The following is a 19,847-nucleotide window of genomic DNA, read 5'->3' as shown; positions in this document are numbered from 1 at the left end:
TGTTGTGAATGTCACAACGTTACCAGTTTATCCTACAGTTTTCTCTCTGTGCTTTAGGTACAAACATTGTTTAACAGTGATTTCGGAGAAGTTTTCAATATCCAGTCTCCCAGTGAGGATGAAAGAAAACATTTTTTTGAGGACTTGATCTTGAATCAAGCTGCTAAACCTCCCGCTTCGAGAAGGAAAGCAGGTGAGGATATTCTACATCTGAAACTTTCCTAACTGCAAGTTACTAGCTGTTCAGTATTTGCTTGGGTGGCAGTTTTCTATCAGTACTTATTGCATGTGCTTGTATTTGAGTACCTGACGCTGGCTAAAATTTTCTGATTAATTGAAGCTGGGCAGGCATTGGAAGTATTGCCTGTAGCACCACCACCTGAACCTCGACCTCTGACAGAGGAAGAAATGAAGTGTCTGGAGGAGCAGGAGAAAAATACCTTGCGTGAACTTCGAATTTTCTTGAGGGATGTTACTCACAGACTTGCTGTCGACAGACGTTTCAAGGCCTTCACAAAGCCTGCTGACCCAGAGCAGGTAAAGTGATGTTGATGTATAATGCCATTTCATCTGTGTGTGCGTATAATGTCTCAGTGTTCGTGAGCTCTGTATAGGAAGGGTTCTCCTTGTTTTTAGGACTGTACTCTTAGTGGTATTGCAGGAAGCAAGAAGAGCTTTGACTTTTGCTGATTTCTTTAGGCTCTCAGCTGTCTGTTGTTTGAATATTCAGTCAAAGCTTTATTTTTGTTCCAAAACATCAGATCAAAAGCCAACACAGTTTGCTTTTCAAAAGATTTTTGATAAGACGCACCATAGCACTGGAAAACATAGAGGCATCTTTCTTTATCATGACAAATGTTGTTTATGGGAGTATTTTAATAAGGCCTAGAGCACTTTTGTGGACTGCCCGTTGTTTCTGTGGGAACAGGAGTAGAAGCAGCAGTTTGTAAAATAGTTTTGAGATTCTGTTCTCTGTTTCATCTGGGAATACTCAGTATGAGATCATCCGTAAGTGTTGTGTGGTTTCTTCTTTCTCCCATGTACTTCTTAGGTCCCCTTATCTCCTTTAGTGACTGAATAAGTCTAAATCAGGGGTGTATCATTACAAGTCACCTGTAGTTTTCATAGAGCTGTGTACCAGCAAAGTCCTGTTCCCTTAGGGATCTGCTGACTTTTCCCCTCCGTTCCTGAGGTGTGAATAATCTAAACAAATATATATGTCCTCATCTCAACTAGTCATTAGGCTCCTCTTACCGTCTGCGTAAAACAGTCTGCACCTCTGAGTCCAGTCATCTCATTCTGAAGTAGATGCCAGCACTGACATTCATTCAGGTGCAATTCATGCAGCCTTTTTCTCACTGCCAACAACAAAGAGAATGTTGGGTGACTTCCCCAGATTTCTTTGCTGTGATTTTTCTGAGACAAAGTGAAATGAATCTGTTTTGTACTATCTGTGTGCTTCCGACCTCCCTGTTTCTTTTTCTTTATTCCATTTCCAACAAGTTATAAAGAGCCCTTCCATTTCCCAACAGTTTGCTAGTTAATTTCAGTATCTCCTGGTGTCACAAATATTCAGGGCTTTTCAGAAGTCATTTAGTTGAAGTTCTTAAAATGAAGAATTTTGGTAGATGATGTGCGAGTCCAATAAACCCTCTGAACGTTTCTGTTCCATCTGTAGGTGCCTGACTATGACACAGTTATTAAGCATCCAATGGATCTTTCCACGGTTTTATCTAAGATTGATTCGCACCAGTACCTAACTGCAGGAGATTTCCTGGAAGATATTGATCTCATCTGTAGTAATGCCTTAGAATATAACCCGGATAAAGACCCTGCAGGTGAGTTAGCACTTGTGATCCTTGTAAAATGCATAGATGGATCAGTGGTGTGCGTAGGCGGTAGACTGCATCAGATCCTTCTTAACATCCGTGGACAGCATTGCTTGTCAGATTGTAGATTTTGTGGCACTTAACTACTTGGATGTGGAATGTAAGTGTTAATGTAAATGAAAGCGTTCCCTGAGATATCCTTTTCCAGAAACTACCAATGCAGAGCAACTTTTTTCTCTGTGATCAAGAGTTTCACTGCCTGACTAAGTTCTGCCTGTAAAATTTCAGATCGTCTCATTAGGCACCGAGCTTGTAGTTTGAAAGACACTGCATATTCCATTGTGAAGGGAGAGATAGATGAAGATTTAGAACAACGTTGTGAAGAAATTAAAGAATCTCGTAAGAGAAGAGGTATGTGTTTTAAGGGTCAGGATTTTAAGTCTCGTCTCTATTTGTAACTGAAAATGCAAGACAGACTTCTTTGCTCTCTGTTCTTTGTCGCAAGGTTGCAGCTCTTCAACATATGCTCCAGATTTCTACACAGTGATGCCAAAGGAAAACTCTGCTCCTGGATGTAAGAAAACAGATGCCGAGGGCAGTGACAAAACAAAGATGACAGTGACACCTGTAGAGGCCAGTACACCTGTCTCCAATGGCAAGTTGCAATTTATTCAGACTTTCTGGGTGAACTTGCCAATGTCACTGATACTATCTCCTGTGTTATTGTGACATAAAGAGTCAGGCATCAGAGAAACCTGTCACGCCCGTGGTTTCATGTTTTTGAATTTACTTCAAAAAGTGAGATAAATCCATGAAAAGTGAGAGGTCATCCATCAGTACGGTTATGAATTAAAGTTCAAATAAAAAGTTGGCCTACCGGTACAAAACACTGGTCTTGATGACTTAACTGACGTCGAGTGGCTCCCAAATTGCTAATTCTTGGTATCATGGTTTCTGAATACTCAGCTAGTTTTCAGTGATGCAAAAGAGCATCTTCCTTCTCTCCTCCCTTCTGTCCCCAGAATGCTAAAATACTTGCTACCCCTTTACTGTTATTTCCAACTGAAGGGTGAAAGTGAAGAAAAAGTGAGGAGCTATAAAAATAGAGATGGAAAGGGAACAGTCATTATTTCTTCCTGCTCCTTTGAGTAGGGCATGAAGAGACTTTGGCTTCTTTCCATCGGAACACATGACGTGTTGTAAAGATTCCTGGTCTCAGGAGCCAGTGGGAATCTTGCCACCGAGTTGACTCACATTTTGTGCAATCTTAGGTAAATACGAAGCACGGTGGGCTTTTCTGTTGGGCAAAACCACAAAGTTTGTTTGTAACAAGGTTAACAGAACCAGAAAGCATATGGCGTGTAAGTCTTTACAGGCTGGTTTTTTTCTCCTTTGAATGTTGCCTTACAGTTGTCTCTTTAATTAAACTCCTCTTAATACGTATTTAGCTTTCAAAGACTGCAGTGTGATAGCAACTTTAAAGGCTGTGTGGCTGTTTGTCTGTGTTGTTCATGTCGTAAGATACAGTGTCTTACCTTGCTTTTTAGAAATAATTCCTGTTGAAGGGAAGAATTGTCTGCCTGTAACATCTTGAAGATGATGATTTTGCGAATGAAATTAAGCAGTTGACTTTTAAACTTAACGGGGTTGGTTCACTATTAAAGATTGAACTGTTTTCTGAACGTAGGGAGTGTGTGCTTCAATTCCTTTGATTGGTTTCCTTGTAAGTCAAGTAAAATGAAGACGATGGATTTTGAGAGAATTATTCTTGTAATCTTTTGGTTTGCTTTTTCTACTGTTTCTTTGTAGAGGTGTCAAAAAGAAAACGCAAAAGAACCGATTCCTCTTTTCCCATTGCAAAGAGAAGAAGGTCTTTTCAATTCAATAAAGAGAATACAATTCCCAAAGATGACCCAAATGAGAGGGACGGAGAAGATTTCCTGGCAAGCTATATTTCTAACATGGATCAGACTGAATTTGAACGCTCACAGGCTTCTACTTGGGAAGAAGGTGAAACTGTTCTTCAGGAACGGCAGACAAACAGCAATGAAAATAAAGCTGGATCAGAAAAGGAGAGGGGGGGGGGGCTTTTTGATCTGGATACATCTGCTGGTGAAAAGGAGAGTGTCGGGCTGCCTGGACACTCAGACCTGAGAAGGGAAAGCGGTGTTTGCCAAAAACCAGACTCCTCTGAAAAGCAAGAGGCAAATGGTAAGTGAAATGTCCAACAGAACATTTAGTTCCACATTCCATCTAAGGAGGATTGTATTATTTATTATTAGCCTTTGAATTCATTCTGTTATTTGTGTTACATCTCCAGAGAATCAGCAGTTTCTTCAATAGCAGTGTTGCCCATGTAATGATGTAAGCCAAGCTCACGTTTTTGTGTAGCTGCTCTTTTTTTCCTCAGATCTGTCTTTCTAATGTTACCTAACATAAGAAAAACAGCATTTGTTGACATTCTTTTGTTGTATGAGGAACTTTCCAATAATGAGCAGTGTCAGATTAAAAAAGTGCACTTGAAGCTGTGTGGATCCAGAGTAGCGTGTGGGGTAGAAGACTTGCATCCTCATGTTTGCAATGTAAGATATTTCCTAACTTGAATTCTTTTTGGAGTAGCATGAGGTGTTGTAATGGCAACATGACTGTTTCTTTTCCCTCTTTTATCCTTCTGTATTCTCTAGTGCTCTTTTTGCTCTGAATTTCTCATTTTGGCAGAGGACTGACTTTAGCTGGAAAGAAAATAGAAGCCAAGCGTTGCTCAGTGAAGGAGTTGTGACAGTGCTGTGTCTGTATTTGTAGAGGGAGATTGCATCCCAGTACAGGATGCTTATGGACACAGTGTTCCAGATCAACAGAAAACGTGACAGAGGAAATTTGTGTCATTCCAGATCCTTGTGTAATTCCCGTGACTCGTGCAAGATGTTCTCAGACCGAACAGAGGCACGCGAGTGCTGAAAAAGTGATGGACATTATGACAGAGTCAGCTATTGTAGTGCTGGTGGATTACTGTGTGCTCAAAGTACGTCTGAGTTCGACTTTGTTTAAATTGTGAAACAGGACATATTTTTGCTTTGTGTACAGTTATCAATTGAGGCAGTTGTTATCCAGTGCCAATTTACACAGTTAACGGCAGGGATATACAGCACAAATCAACCTACCATGGACTGTGATTGATGTGTTCCCACACCTACAGCTGCTGTAGGTTTCTGTAGGTTGCCGTTTTTACTTCTGGTAAGCATTGTCTTAGGAGGCAGTTTTTCCACCTCAGTGTTAAAATTCGACCAGCCCTTTTACCTTAAAGCAGCCCACTGACAACCTGCTAGTACTGTTACTTATTAACGTTACTGCTAAACTTCCAAAAACAAAAGAGCCAAGGATCTTTTGCTACTCTGAACTTGTATTTTTCCCATTTTTTTTTCCTCAGCAACTGCTGGATATGGTCACTGATCTAACAAAGGAGGCTGATATATTCTATTTTGAAAAATTATACGCTAAAATTTGTCAGTGTATTTATCAACATCGAGACGATTATGACAAAACCGAATTACTGAAGGTAATTTTTGTCTTATAGCACGTTCTATCACTGGTGTGCAGTGTATGTGCATTCTGGAGATCGTGCTGCTTTAGCATTACTCTTCACTGTTTTGTTGTCTGTGCAAAGACGAAAACCAAAGTAAGACTTTGTCATTTCAGTCTGGGAGGCACTTATCCATATTGCAAAACCATTGTTAGATTTGGCATAACTGGTGGTTTCAGCAGGAAAAAGCTTGAACTTGAAGACGACGAGTCACCCACACGGCCCTTTCCAAGCAGTTAGCATTAATCTGTCAGTAGTTTTTCTTGAGAACTGACTTAAGGGTGGGGGGCTGTGAAGGGGTGCTTTTCTAAGTGTTCTGCTTCCTCTTTCACCCCTGCAGGCAGGAAGACACGGTGATATTTGGTAGACGTTCCACCCTTAAGAGCAATTAAAGTATGAAACATTAACAGGAGAGATTCTAGTGAGACTAGAGAAAAGTCTCAACTTTTAACCAGTGTGCTTGAGCATCTGTAATTGGACGTAAAGGGAGATTTCTGCCTGTGCCAGCTGTACGCTAACGGGTCCAGCTCTCTGATCTCTTCCTGTAAGAGAGGATTTTGGAGTTGTCAGAACTCAACAGAAATCTTCCTGAGGCACCGTGGTCCAAGTCAGGCATTCCCAGTATTGCATCAATTTGGATGTGATGGTTATTCAGTCTTCAGACTTAGGATCCTTCAACCCATTTGTCTTTGAGTTGCTTGCGCCTGAGAACAGATAAAATTCTTTATGCCTCTCAGTCTGCCTTGGAAAGAGGAAGCCTCTTTGTTTAGGCACCAACCATCTCTATCTCTTCTTCCACACCTGATAAAGATGCTCTGTTCTGACTGGGAGAGTCAACAGTGTTTGGATTGAGGGAAGCCACCCTTGGAAAAGCTGCACCCTTCTCGCAGCTAGGATAACAATATGTTTTAGCTTGAGAAGGGATTTATTTTATTTCAGGCCTTGAGAGCCTTTGTTACTTAACTTGTAATACTTCAAGCAAGCCATTTTCTTTTAATGTATTTTCTACCTTTTACTTGTTGATGTATTTCGGCCTGGAGAAGAGAAAGCTGTAGGATGACCTCACTGCAGCCTTTCTGTACCTAAAGGGAGCCTACAAATGGGGGTGGAGAGGGGTCAACTCTTTGAAAGGGTAGATAATAGCAGGTCAAGGGGAAATGGTTTTAAGTTGAGGGGGGGAAAGATTGAGGTTGGATGTCAGGGGTAAGTCCTTTACCAAAAGAGTGGTGAGGTGCTGGAACAGGCTGCCCAGAGAGGCTGTGGATGCCCCGTCCCTGGAGGTGTTCAAGGCCAGATTGGTTGGGGCCCTGGGCGGCCTGGTCTAGTATTGAATGGGGAGGTTGGTGGCCCTGCCTGTGCAAGGGGGGTTGGAGATTCATGATCCCTGAGGTCCCTTCTAACCCTGGCCATTCTGTCATTCTATGGTATAGATCCACAGAGTCTCTGCGTGGTAATCTCCAGTTTGGATGCACGAGGATGTATCTGAAGCTAAAGGGGATAACAAGGCATTGTGAGAGAGGCAGCACACTGTTTATTAGCTGTGACTAACAATTGGGTGTCATTATGAATTCTTTATTCATTTTGTGGAAAAGTAGAAAATGTTGATCAGTTTTATTTCTGCTTACTGGTATTTTTGTTGTTTTTTTTCTTATTAGGTAATGAAGAAAGAATTTAAAGCCTTAGCACGAATGTGATCTGTGACATCCTTGATTGCTGTTCTGCAAAGTTGTTTTCGTTGGATATTCTTCCGTTATTGTTGTGTGTAATTCAGTACTTTATGTAGATAAAACAAGTTTATCTTAACGTACATTTTTAATGTTCAGAAACTCTTTTTAAGTGTTTTTATTTTGTATTCTTTCCCTGTATTTGTTGATATTTTGTGATGAATAGCGAACTCAGACAGAAGGAGTACGGTCTTCTGAGATGAGTGCGTTCAGCTGTCCTCTGCAATGCACAGCACCTTAACCTGGTGTTGTGTGGTTTGTGAAGTACTGCAGTCAGTGCCTTTGTCACAGTGTAGATGTGAATGTCTTCCAGATGCTCCCAGTGCCTCTCCTTAAAAGAAAAGGATGGATAAATGGATAAGCCTATATCATCCTTTCTCAGATACGTATCACGGATTTGTTTGGGGTGTGCGTGGGGTTTGCTGAGCTCATTCTCTGAGTGACTTTGTTGGAAATGTCTTTGTAATGGAGATGGAGTGGAGAAATCCCCAGGCTTTTCTGTAAGAGTTTCTGAGCTGCATACAATGCACTCTTGTGCTTCCCAGGTTCTCCTCCTCCCTTATCACCATACAATCGTATGCAGTCAGCTCTCTGCATGGCAGCTCAAAGATTTCATCCTTACAAGGAGCGACTGGAAAGGAAGAACCAGGAGCATTCCTCTCACACAAACTTGATCTTCAGGCTACGCGCAAACATCTCCTGTTGTTCATCTCAGTAACAAAGCACACTTCTACGGTTTTAGAAACTTAGAAGCCTCAATGGGCCATGAGTTGTTCCCTGTTACTGTAAGCGGTTCCCACGAGCCACTTTCTGCTTTTTCTCTTTTGGGAATCAATCACATGTAGGGTCTGAGCCAAAGCTGCAACTAGTGATGGAGGAAATGGAAAGGCTGCTCCGAAAGTCATGCCTCCTCTGTTGTAACGTTGGCCAACACGGTCAGAGGTGGTACAGCAGTTGAACCTGCCCACCACTGCTGTGTTACTACGTTTTGTCGTGTGGCAGATGGCAGCAGAGGGGCAATCCGATAGAATGGTGTCTGATGCGGAAGTCTGTATGAAGTAAAGGTGTGGAACTGAATTCCTCCATGTGGAAGAAATGGCACTGACATGCATGGATGCTTGCTGAATGCTTACGGACACCAAAATGGGATGTGAGCACAGGGAGGTGGTGGCTGGTGAAACGCTGAGAGACAGCAGGTGAGCTCCAGTAGTGCACATCTCTGTGAGCGCAGCGTGCAGCCGTTCACTGCTGGCAAAAATACATAGCTGATGGTGTGGCTGTTGAAAAACAGCATTTCTCAGCTGAGAAGTTGCTCTGTCCTCCGGTGTTACTGTGCTCTTTGTGTTTGTTGTCGTTTCCAAGGAAAGCAGCGGGCGGCATGACTTTCGGAGCAGCCTACGTACTATGTAATCACGGTGCGTTGCAAAGTATCTCGGTGGCAGCTACCAGCGACGTGTCCGCGACGGCTGGAGGAAGATGTCCAAGTTCCACCTCTAGCCAGAGCACGGGGCTGCGCGGGTCGTCTCTTCCCCCGCCCGCGGCACGGCGGCTCGGGACCGCGCCGCGCCGCCGTCGCTCAGGGCCGGGCACGTGCGGAAAGCCGCGGGTGGAAGAAGCTGACAGGCGGGCGCTAACTTAGCGGGCACCGCCGCGGGCCCGGACCGGCCTCCGCCGGGTGTCCGCCGCCGACGGGCGGCTCCGCCCCCGCTCCCCGCGAGGGAGGCAGAGGCACGGCCGCCGCTGCCCGTCCTCCCCGCGCGGCCGCCCCGGGGCAGCGAGGCGCCGGGAGGATGCGAGTGCGCGCCGCGGGCGGCGGCGAGGCGAGGGCCCGGGCGGCGTTGGGAGTTCCCGGCTCGGCCGCCGCCCCCCCGCCCCAAAAGAAGTGCAGTAGTTTGTGAGACGCAAGATGGCGGCGCGGCCGTGAGCGGAGGAGGCGTGCGGGCGGCGCGGGCTTGCACCGAAGAAGGACCAGATCCACCTGAGAGTGCTGAGGGAACTGGTGGAGGTGATAGCCGAGCCGCTTTCCAGCATCTGTCAGCGCTCCTTGTTGACTGGTGACCACATTTGACCACATTCAAATGGTTTTTAAACACGTTCAGGGATGGAGACTCAGCACCTCCCTAGGGAGCCTATTCCCCCGCTTTACAACCCTTTCAGTAAAGATATCCAACCTAAACCTCCCCTGGTGCAACTCGAGGCCATTTCCCCTCATCCTGTCACCCGCCACCAGTGAGAAGAGACCAACCCCACTCACTGCAATCACCTTTCGGATATTTGAGAAGAGCCATAAGGTCTCCACTCAACCTCCTCTTCCCCAGGCTAAATGGCCCCAGTTTCTTTAACTAGCTTCTCATAGGCCATATTCTCCAAGCCCTTCACAAGCCTACTTGGCTTTCTTTAGACCTGTTTCAGCAAGCTCAGTGTCCTTTCTGTATTGAGGTGCCCAAAGCTGAACGCAACACTAAGTCATGTGGATTGTATCAAAACTTACCGAACCGGTGAATAAAAATGGTATTTTTTCTATCAGCTCCATCGTATCAACGCTTCTGGCACTCATGGATGGGTTAGACAGCAGAGGGGAGGTGGTTGTCATTGGTGCGACCAACCGACTGGATGCCATCGATCCAGCGTTACGAAGACCTGGACGCTTTGACCGCGAATTCTTCTTTGGCCTCCCAAATAAAGAGGTCAGAAAGTAAATACAACCTTAATGCTAATGTGACAAAGTCCGATTTCATAGCAAAAAGTTGTGCAGATTGGATGAAAGGCTGATATCTGGAGACACCTACCCGCAGAGAGGTGTGCTGCCTTCCTGGGGCACGGGTCAGGGACATTTCAAAGAAAATTCCTGGGTTGATTATGCCTTCAGATTATTACCCACTTTTAATAATTCAGGCTGTCGGCGAGGAAGTTGATAAGGAAAGCCTGAGGTCTATCAAGAAAGACTTCAGGGGAATGGGGCGAATACTTGAAGGTGCTGGGGTGCAGGTGGTCTTTTCTTCTATGCCCGTGGTGTCAAGGAAAGGTACAGGGAGGATCCAAAATACCCAACTCTTAAATAGATGGCTTAAGAGCTGGTGCAGACGCAAGAATTTCGGCTTTTTTGACCATGGGGCAATTTACACTTCACCTGGCATGATGGCTGCTGATGCATGCAGCCTGTCCCTGAGGGGTAAGAGGATCTTAGCTGAAGAATTAGCAGGACTCATTGACAGGTCTTTAAACTAGGAATGAAGGGGGAAGGGGACAAAATAAGGGCTACTGGGGTTGAACGGGTCATTCGAGGGCTTGTACCAAACTCCATGGGCAATGACGGCAGAATGCATAGGGAAGGAGTAGGGCAGGGGGATACTGGGGATGCTGCTGTTCTAGGGGATCCTAGATCCCTTATAAAGGTGGCGAGACGGATAGCCCGGCTGAAGTGCCTTTATACCAATGCACGCAGCCTGAGTAACAAGCAGGAGGAACTGGAAACTGTGATGCACTCGTAAAGTTATGACCTTGTTGCTATCACAGAAACATGGTGGGATGACTCCCACAATTGGGATACTGCCATCGATGGCTATAGACTCTTTAGGAGAGATAGGCGAGGTAGGAGGGGTGGGGGAGTTGCTCTCTATGTCAGAGATTGGATAAACTGTGAGGAGCTCCCTATGAGAAACAGTCAGGAACAGGTTGAGAGCCTGTGGGTTAGGATTAGAGATGGGACTAATATAGGTCAGCTGGTGTTAGGGATATACTACAGACCACCTGATCAAGGGGAGGCTGTTGACGAGGCTTTCTTGCTCCAGATGCGTGAGATGTCTGGCTCACAGGCTCTTGTCCTGGTGGGGGACTTCAACCATCCGGACATCTGCTGGGAAAACCACACGGCGAGCTGCAAGAGCTCCAGAAGGCTCTTGGAATCCATTGACGATAGCTTTCTGGTTCAGGTATTGGACAGACCGACCAGAGGTGAAGCGTTGCTGGACCTGCTGCTCACCAACGCTGAGGAGATCATCAAAGGCGTCAAGGTTGGAGGCTGCCTGGGCTCCAGCGACCACGCCCTGGTTGAGTTTGTGATCTCAAGCGATGTGGGCCTGGCAAAGAGCAGGATCAGGACACTGAACTTTAGAAGAGCAGACTTCAAGCTACTCAATGGATTGCTGGCCAAGATCCCCTGGCGCGCTGCCCTCAAAGACAAGGATGTTGAGGAGAGCTGGCTGCTCTTCAAGGATGCCCTCCTGGAAGCACAAGAGGTCTCCAGTCCTCTGAATAAGAAAGTGGGCAGGCGAGGTAGGAAACCGGCATGGCTCAGCAAGGACCTGCTGAGAGAACTGAGGGCGAAGAAAGGGGTGTACAAGCTCTGGAAACAAGGCTGTGTCACCTGGGAAGAGTACAGGGATGCCGTCTGGACTTGCAGACGTGGGATCAGGGAAGCCAAGGCGCAGGCAGAACTGAACTTGGCAAGGGACGTGAAAAACAATAAGAAAACCTTCTACAGGTACATTGGCCAGAAGAGACAGGCCAAAACGGGCGTACCTACTTTGGTAAATTTAAAAGGAGAACTGGCTTCAACAGATGAAGAGAACGCTGAGGTGCTGAATGAGTTCTTCACCTCGGTCTTCACTGGTGGCCAGGATTCTAGTCTTTTTCACGTCCCTGAGCCCTGCATCCCCAAACCTCTATGTGGGGACCAAGGAGGTAAATCCCTTCCCACTGTAAGGGCAGAGCAAGTCCGAGAGTGCCTCCTTAGACTGAATGAATACAAGTCTATGGGGCCGGATGGCGTGCATCCCAGGGTCCTGAAGGAGCTGGCTGAGGTGGTTGCTGAGCCGCTCTCCATCATATTTGAGAAGTCGTGGCTGTCAGGTGAGGTCCCGGATGACTGGAGGAAGGGTCACGTCACTCCCATATACAAGAAGGGGAGCAGGGAGACCTGGGGAATTACAGGCCGGTGAGTCTCACCTCCGTGCCTGGGAAGATCATGGAACAGATCCTCCTGGACAACATGCTCGATCACATAAAGAATGAGCATGTGATCCGAGACAGCCAGCACGGCTTCACCAAAGGAAGGTCATGCCTAACTAATCTTGTGGCCTTCTATGATGGAGTGACGGCATTGGTGGACGAAGGGAAGGCGACCGATGTCATTTTCCTGGACCTGAGCAAGGCCTTTGACATGGTCCCCCACCACATCCTCATCTCCAAATTGGAGGGAAGTGGATTTGATGGGTGGACGACCCGATGGATAAGCAATTGGTTGAAAGGCCGCAGACAGAGGGTGGTGGTCAATGGCTCTATGTCCAGGTGGAGGCCGGTAACAAGTGGTGTCCCCCAAGGGTCTGTCTTGGGACCGGTGCTCTTTAACATCTTTATTAATGACATTGATGAGGGAATTGAGTGCACCCTCAGCAAGTTTGCTGACGACACCAAGCTGAGTGCTGTGGTTGATACGGTGGAAGGAAGGGATGCCATTCAGAGGGACCTCGACAGGCTGGAAAGCTGGGCTCGGGTGAACCTAATGAGGTTCAACACGGCAAAGTGCAAGGTTTTGCATTTGGGCCGGAAGAACCCCAGGCACCTGTACAGGCTGGGAGGAGTGGTCCTTGAGAGCAGCTCGGCAGAGAAGGACCTGGGGGTCCTGATGGACGAGAGACTTAACATGAGCCAGCAGTGCGCTCTGGCAGCTCGGAAGGCAAATGGTATCCTGGGCTCCATCAGGAGAGGGGTGGTCAGCAGGGACAGGGAGGTGATTGTCCCTCTCTACTCGGCTCTTGTGAGGCCCCATCTGGAGTACTGTGTCCAGGTGTGGAGCCCTCAGTACAAGAAAGACATAGAGATTTTGGAAAGGGTCCAGAGGAGGGCGACTAAGATGATCAGGGGGCTGGAGCACCTCCCCTATGAGGACAGGCTGAGGGAGTTGGGCTTGTTCAGCCTGGAGAAGAGAAGGCTGCGGGGCGACCTCATTGCAGCCTATCAATACCTGAAGGGAACCTACACCCAGGAGGGGAGTAAACTCTTCAAAAGGGCTGACAATAGCAGGACTAGGGGAAATGGATCTAAGTTGAAGGAGGGAAGATTTAGGTTGGATGTTAGGGGGAAGTTCTTTACAAGGAGAGTGGTTAGGCCCTGGAACGGGCTGCCCAGGGAGGTTGTGGATGCCCCGTCCTTGGACGTGTTCAAGGCCAGGTTGGACAGGGTCCTGGGCAACCTGATCTAAATGTGTATGTTTGGTGGCCCTGCTAGGCAGGGGGGTTGGAACTACATGATCCTTGAGGTCCCTTCCAACCCGGGTGATTCTGTGATTCTGTGACTTTCTGTGAACTGTTACAACACTTATTGCACATCATTAAAACTCAGTTTTTCAAAGTAAATAGAAAGTTTCTATGAATACAAATCAGTAACACAAAAAGCCAAATCTGCATCAATAATTTCAGATTATGCCTTCTGTCTTTTGCCATGAAAACAACAGAAGGAGGCTCTCCTTTCTCTCAGTATAAAATTTCTAAATTACATTATTCATCACATTAGTGCTACTTACCAAACTTAGTTGTTTTGAAAGATGTGACAAGACTGAAGAAAGATGACAGAGCAGCATCTTGGGATACAAGAACTGTGAAGTTTAAATGCAAAATCCTGTAATTGATTGAAGGCTACATTCTGTCCCCATATGCCCACATATTGATCTTATCAGGATCAATAAGAGCCATGGATTTTTATATAAGAAAATATTTTTGTCCACAGACATCACTCAGCAAAAGATGTATTGAATGTAAAGAAGGTCTGTACTTACAGACTAAAATTATCAACAACAAAATGGCAGAAAATCCTCCCAGAAAATACCTGTGAACATAACAATAAAGTTAGAGGAAAGCAGGGGATGCATAAACAGATGACTGGGTGAAGGAGGACGCTTTTGCAGATAACCAACTGACCTCTTCTAGGTGAACAGCAGTGTGAAACCTTAAGTTACTTGAGCTATTGAGGAAAACCACCTAGAAATAAGGATATCAACATTGCCAGCCTGAGAGAAACACTCCTATTAGTCACCTGGAAAGATACAGATCTATTCTGATTCTCCTCAGACTTCCACAACTCTTGTCAAAAACATGCTTGACAAAGTAGGCATCTGCAACATATTTCTTATTTTTGTTCATACTCATACAGCTGAGATATTTGCCTGCATTGACAATTGTGAAAGTATGATAACATAAGATATATCTCTTTGCAAAATTGACTAATTTGTGTTTTGTTCACCAGGTGAAACACAGTGAGCATTAATATAAAAAGCAACAAAGTTAAAAAGGATTACCTTGTACATACTGAAATGATTAAACACACCATCAGTGCAGCAATCTGAGCCAGAAAATTTGGCACTGAATTGGATTCTGAAAGAAAAATAAGGAAAACAATTCTCATGAATTTTCAAGAAAGTAAATACATGACAGAAGGTGTTAGTAAAGACTACCCTTAGCCCATGAGGCTAGCAGTTTCTCTCTGTTTTTATGAGGATTCACCTAGACTGGCTTAAAGCAGAAACCTAATTTTCATGCTCTGGGTGTCTCCCAGGAGTCTTTTTCCCCCACAGCCATAGAGACTCTGTGCCCTTCACCGCTTGCAGAAAACAAGCACTTCTGAATAATTGCCTTTTTCATGTTCTGTTCTCATGCCCTTTCCTCCATTTTCCTCTTCTCTCTGCATTTTTCTTTTTATGTTTATTGCTGAAAATAGGAGAGAAAAAGGAAGTAGGGAGAAATGAACAAGTAAATACCAATCTTAAGATTTCATTATTTTTAAGTAGTCATTTAATTAATTTTTTAATGTACATTTGCATTTTTATGATGTACATCAGCATTTTTAATGCGAATATTTCTGCTTCACTCTAAAAATGAAGTTTATCAGGATAAGAATCTAACATACCTGCTTTGTTCAGTGTATCTTTATTTCCATTTATTATAAATGGAGAGCAGGATGGTGAGGCACACAGTGATTTCCCAGGCTCAATAAACTCCTCATCTTTGGTAAGAGAGGCTCCAATTGATGCTGGAATTTGCCCTTGTGGCACTAAGATGTTATATTCACAAGAAAGGTCTGAGTTGTCTATAAAAAGTGGATATATAAATGAGACTTCACAAAGGATGAGCTTTGAGAATTTGTGGTAATAGATTTTATGAAACAAACAAACAAAACCAAACCAAAACAGCAACAATTGTAGGAAGGTTTTCAAATTGTTAGGGGCAGGAACGGCAAATTCAATGTATGCAGGAGAGAGTAAGCAGAGCAAAGACAGAACTACATAGAGCATAACACAATGATATTAAAATAACCAGGTGAAAGCAGCCTTAGCCAGATATTAATGACTGCAGGGCAAATGTCACTGGTGATGTCTTTGTGTTCAAACTCAGTCTATAAATGCCCTTTTGCCACAAAAGTCCTTATGGAATCACAGTCTCTGAATTTTAATGCCAGGAGCTCAGTTCACCATAATTCGATTGCTCATGTATCCTTTACCTGCACATTTTGGCAGACAATCCAAATAAAAAGTAGAGGAGATATAACTTCCTGCTAAATACAGATTGTAATGTGGCTAGATTACTTTGTACATGGTCAGAGCTTACCAGTATCAGTCTGACTGGGCTGTAGTTCACTGCATTTGTCAGGCCAAGGATCGTCTACATGGGAGGAATCCATAGTGTTGAGAATGGTGCTGCTGAGCCACTGGCTGGAGGCACTGAAACTGAACAAGCTGGCAAGAGAGCCTCGCATTTTCTTCCTGCGACGGAATATCCTAGAAAGAAAAGGCTCATTGCCAAGGGATAGACTTACTTCTTATTAACAAGCAGGAGCAGAGCTCAAAAGCTTGTAGAACTGAAATGGAAGAACCAGATTCTCGATACTGTTCCCAGCTCTGCTGTGGACCTGGCTATACCACTACGGTTCACTGCTGCACACTGCAGTAAGGTCAGGGGATGTAATAACAGCACAGTAATGCATCAGGATATTGTCATGCTTCATATTGTGGTACCAAATGATACCTCATTTGACAGACTTTAATACTGCTCTGAGTATTGGGTCTTACGCTCCCCACAATTTTCACCCTACCATATACTAAAGTGATATAGCCTGGATCCACTGTTCTTGTACTTTTTTGAACAATATCTTATATCCCATCCTAAACCAATGCTTTTTCTGAATCAAGGAGAAAGTTTTCCCCAACAAAGAATGGCAGGTCCAGACTTTTCTTTTAACACTTATATTTTTATTCCTTATCTTGATAACATCCCATTGGCAAAATGAGTTGTAGCTCTCATTTTCAACTCTAGTTATAGCAACTGTGTACTGTACAGTTTTGGGTTAGTATGACTGCAAATCAAGAGATTTTAATTAAAAATTAAATCAGTTTAGATATTCTTACGAAGAGACAACTCCCTGAACACAGGAAGAATGTGGAACTGTTGGGATGGGACCAGAAGAAAGCCACAAAGATGATCAGAGGGCTCGAGCACCTCTTCTATAAAGAAAGGTTGAGGGAGATGAGCATGTTTAGCTTGGAGAAGAGAAGGCTCTCGGGAGATCTCATTGCAACCTTCCAGTATTTGAAGGGAACTTACAAGCAGGAGGGGGACCTATTTTTCACATGATCTGATAGTGATAGGACAAGGGGAAATGGCTTTAAACTAAAAGAGGGGACATCTAGATAGATGGTAGGAAGAAATTATTTACTCAGAGAGTGGTGAGGCATTGGAACAGGTTGCCCAAAAAAAGTTCTGTATGCCCCATTGCTGGAGGTGTTTCAGTGCCAGGTTGAATGGGGCCTTGGGCAGCCTGGTCTGGTGGGTGGGAACCCTGCCCATGGCAGGAGGTTAAAAGCAAGTTATCTATAAGGTCTCTTCCAACCTATGTCATTATATGTTTTTATGATATACACAAATAAAGAAAAAATAAGAAATTATCTTAAGCCAAATAAGAAATTATCTTAAGCCAAGCTAAATGCAGGCAGCCATGAAAGTATCTTCCGATAAGTCCAGAGATATTGAGCCTATCACCAGCATGGAGTAAAATCTGCATGTAGTTTGCTTACCGAACTGAGTTCTCTTTATAGGTAACGCTTGTCTGGGATGGTGACAGTGTTATGTTGCCATCTTCATCAGACAGAAAGCTGTCTTCTGTCAAAATGTAATAACCACTGGAAAGCAGCCGAGGGCTGCGGCGACGTGTGAAGAGGGAGCCTCTCGAAGGGCTTGTGGAGCAGCACCTGTGGGCAGTGCCATCATCGAGAAACGTGCAAGCATAACTGAGGAGGAGAGAAGGAAAAAGCTCTGATTCAGAGAATGTCTAGACAGTACAAGACCATGATTTCATGATAATAAATGTACATATGTCATTGACTCAGTTAACGGGAGCTGGCAGTGACATGGATTTAAAATATGCAGATAATGCCTAGGAGGTATTCAGCCAACCACAGTGTGTCTGCATCACACTTTCCAGAGCATCAGACTACAGGAGGGTTTCACAACAGGTGCAGCATTTTCATGAATGCACTATGGCAGCTTGGCTTGAGAAGTGCATGGTGCATTTCTGCGGCAGTGCTTTTCACTGAGGAGATCTGCCACACCTACCCCAGCATGGTGTCCTCACAAGTATTCCAGTATTTTGCTCTGGAGCTACTGTTACAATCAAGTAATCACTTCTGATGTCTTCTTTCTTCTCAACAGCTTTGAGTTCAGTGATATTCACAAAAAACTAGGAAGACTGTGGATTGATACAGTGTTTGAAATTGGGTTTCAGTAGCAGGTTTCAGAATCCCATACAACATCTCATGAAAGGGTTTCATGATTTCAGTAAGGGGGAGGGAACGTGGAAGAGAGATATTCCAAAACCTCATAATTGCAAAGCTAGTGCTTTTAACTCTCCATGGAAGTACTTCATAAACTAGTTTCATCTCTAGAAACTCTATAAAACCTCAACTGAAATAAAAGTAATATTAAACAAGTATAATTTTCATCAATACCTCTGATAAATATGTTCTGAGAGGCTGTGCTTGTGTTCTCCATCAAGCACTGTTGAACCTACAGAGGCCAAATAAGAAAGAGTCATTATCATATTCACTGACAACTTCCCCAGTTGACAGGTCTTCATTGACAGGCACCTTGTGGAAATCAAAAGACCATGAATAAGCTAAACAAAAACATAGGAAGAGAAAAATAAAAGGATGGAGGAAAGACACACTGACTCTGGCAGGACTGTTTAGCATCACCTCAATCAGGACAGCACAGAATCAGAGCTGCCTATAGTCAAATATCCGTGCAGGTTATTACCTTGGGGTATATAATTATTGGTACAAAAGCAATAGCTACAGTAATTTTAATGGTGTTTGCCCAGAAGTCTGGTTCATGCTGAAAATAGTGCACATACTTGTTATAGCTACAGAGAGGAATGGAAGGACCACCATTATCATTAAGGTATTTCATTTTGTCATTTTTTCAGACAAAATTTGCTGACATGCCACAGTAGGCATAGGGATAGAGACAGTGACAAAAATTGACACTAACTTTGTGGCAGGAAACTAAGGAAATAAATAGGATTTGTCTGGATTACCACAGCTCAAGTTTGCAAAATGCTGCCAGATGTTCAGCAGCTGTCAGAGTCAATCTTACAAAATATGAGCAATAGCTAAGCAGAGGGATATATCTATATATATTTATAACAGATTTATATCTGTTGCTACATAAAATTATAGATGGTACAATCTTTCCTTATCTCTCTGGTATCTTTAGAGCATCATGCTATTAGTAAATGCCTGTCATTCCCCTGTGAGAGACGATAGATGAATGACAGGATTTTTTTTTAATGTTGAAGTACGAGCTGAGGCAAAGAAAATGCATAAAGGTCAGCATTCCCCCTTTGGTAGTCCCAGTATGCTATTCCCATGCATACTGTTTCTCTAACATTCCAAAAGTACATATTTCACTTTCTAGTGGGAAAAAAAACCAACACGCTCTATATTTTTCTCCAGGCAAAAACAATCTGGAGTGGAGGTACATGATGTCAAGCAGCATCAGCCAGAATGTCACACAACAAACTGCCCAAAAGATAGGCATTGCGTGTTTCCCTGACTGACATGTTGTAGACCTATGTTTCATACGCAATTAGCTCCTGAAAGATTTTTTCTTACTGTAGGCAAAATCATGCATACAATCATGACTTTCAATTATGCAAAGTATTACACTCAAAAAAAAGAGGTTTATCTGAACACTAAATGAGAATGCAGGAAAAACTCAACAGGTGGTTAGGTTAGCAGATCTAATCCCAAGTTTTGTCAGCCACCCTCAATCCTTCCACACCAAAGTGTTTTTATCAAAAGCCCAGACAGACAAATGTGCACAAATTTACTTCCTCGTGGTGTTGCTGTAACATGTGACATTCCATACATCTTGAAAAGGACTGGTTCATACACTTGGGAACAATAGGCAGTGTGGATTGCCTGTAAAAGAGTTTAAAAAAAGAGGGAGTTATGATTGATTTTGCAACGTTTTAAAATCAGGAAGTGTCAAGTATTAACATGAATATATAACACAGTATTAGTTACAATACACCACTGAATGTTATAGGTTAGACAAAAGTGATTGGCTCTAGCGCAAATTTGTTTGAAAAGGAGTGGGAAGGAATACCTCTGCATCAATCAAATCTATTTCAGCTTTTTAACAATCTGAGAGTTAAACTTCTTTCTAG

General features: G+C 44.0%; 2 protein-coding genes across 2 annotated transcripts in view; one reads left to right on the top strand and one right to left on the bottom strand.

Annotated features, from left to right (window-relative positions):
- The window catches only part of LOC306944635 (ATPase family AAA domain-containing protein 2-like), a gene marked incomplete at both ends in the record, with an annotated part of 32,321 nt that extends 25,218 nt beyond the window's left edge, over positions 1-7,103 (top strand). Inside the window, 9 exon segments of the mRNA XM_079533213.1 lie at positions 58-193; positions 341-537; positions 1,679-1,838; positions 2,118-2,240; positions 2,335-2,484; positions 3,639-4,040; positions 4,721-4,851; positions 5,257-5,385; positions 7,065-7,103. Of these exon segments, the coding sequence (XP_079389339.1) occupies positions 58-193; positions 341-537; positions 1,679-1,838; positions 2,118-2,240; positions 2,335-2,484; positions 3,639-4,040; positions 4,721-4,851; positions 5,257-5,385; positions 7,065-7,103 (1,467 nt within the window).
- Positions 1-19,568, bottom strand: part of TMEM71 (transmembrane protein 71) — a gene marked incomplete at both ends in the record, with an annotated part of 58,431 nt that extends 38,863 nt beyond the window's left edge. Inside the window, 11 exon segments of the mRNA XM_079533439.1 lie at positions 13,657-13,728; positions 13,909-13,958; positions 14,428-14,503; positions 15,036-15,215; positions 15,734-15,903; positions 17,197-17,281; positions 17,371-17,409; positions 18,127-18,184; positions 19,424-19,444; positions 19,448-19,489; positions 19,491-19,568. Coding sequence (XP_079389565.1) covers positions 13,657-13,728; positions 13,909-13,958; positions 14,428-14,503; positions 15,036-15,215; positions 15,734-15,903; positions 17,197-17,281; positions 17,371-17,409; positions 18,127-18,184; positions 19,424-19,444; positions 19,448-19,489; positions 19,491-19,568 — 871 coding nt within the window.
- Positions 19,569-19,847: the final 279 nt, after the last annotated feature.

The sequence above is a fragment of the Tetrao urogallus genome (assembly GCF_951394365.1).
Source record: "Tetrao urogallus genome assembly, chromosome: 3".
Taxonomy (NCBI): Eukaryota; Metazoa; Chordata; class Aves; order Galliformes; family Phasianidae; genus Tetrao; species Tetrao urogallus.
This window is presented reverse-complemented; position numbering and strand designations above follow the sequence as displayed.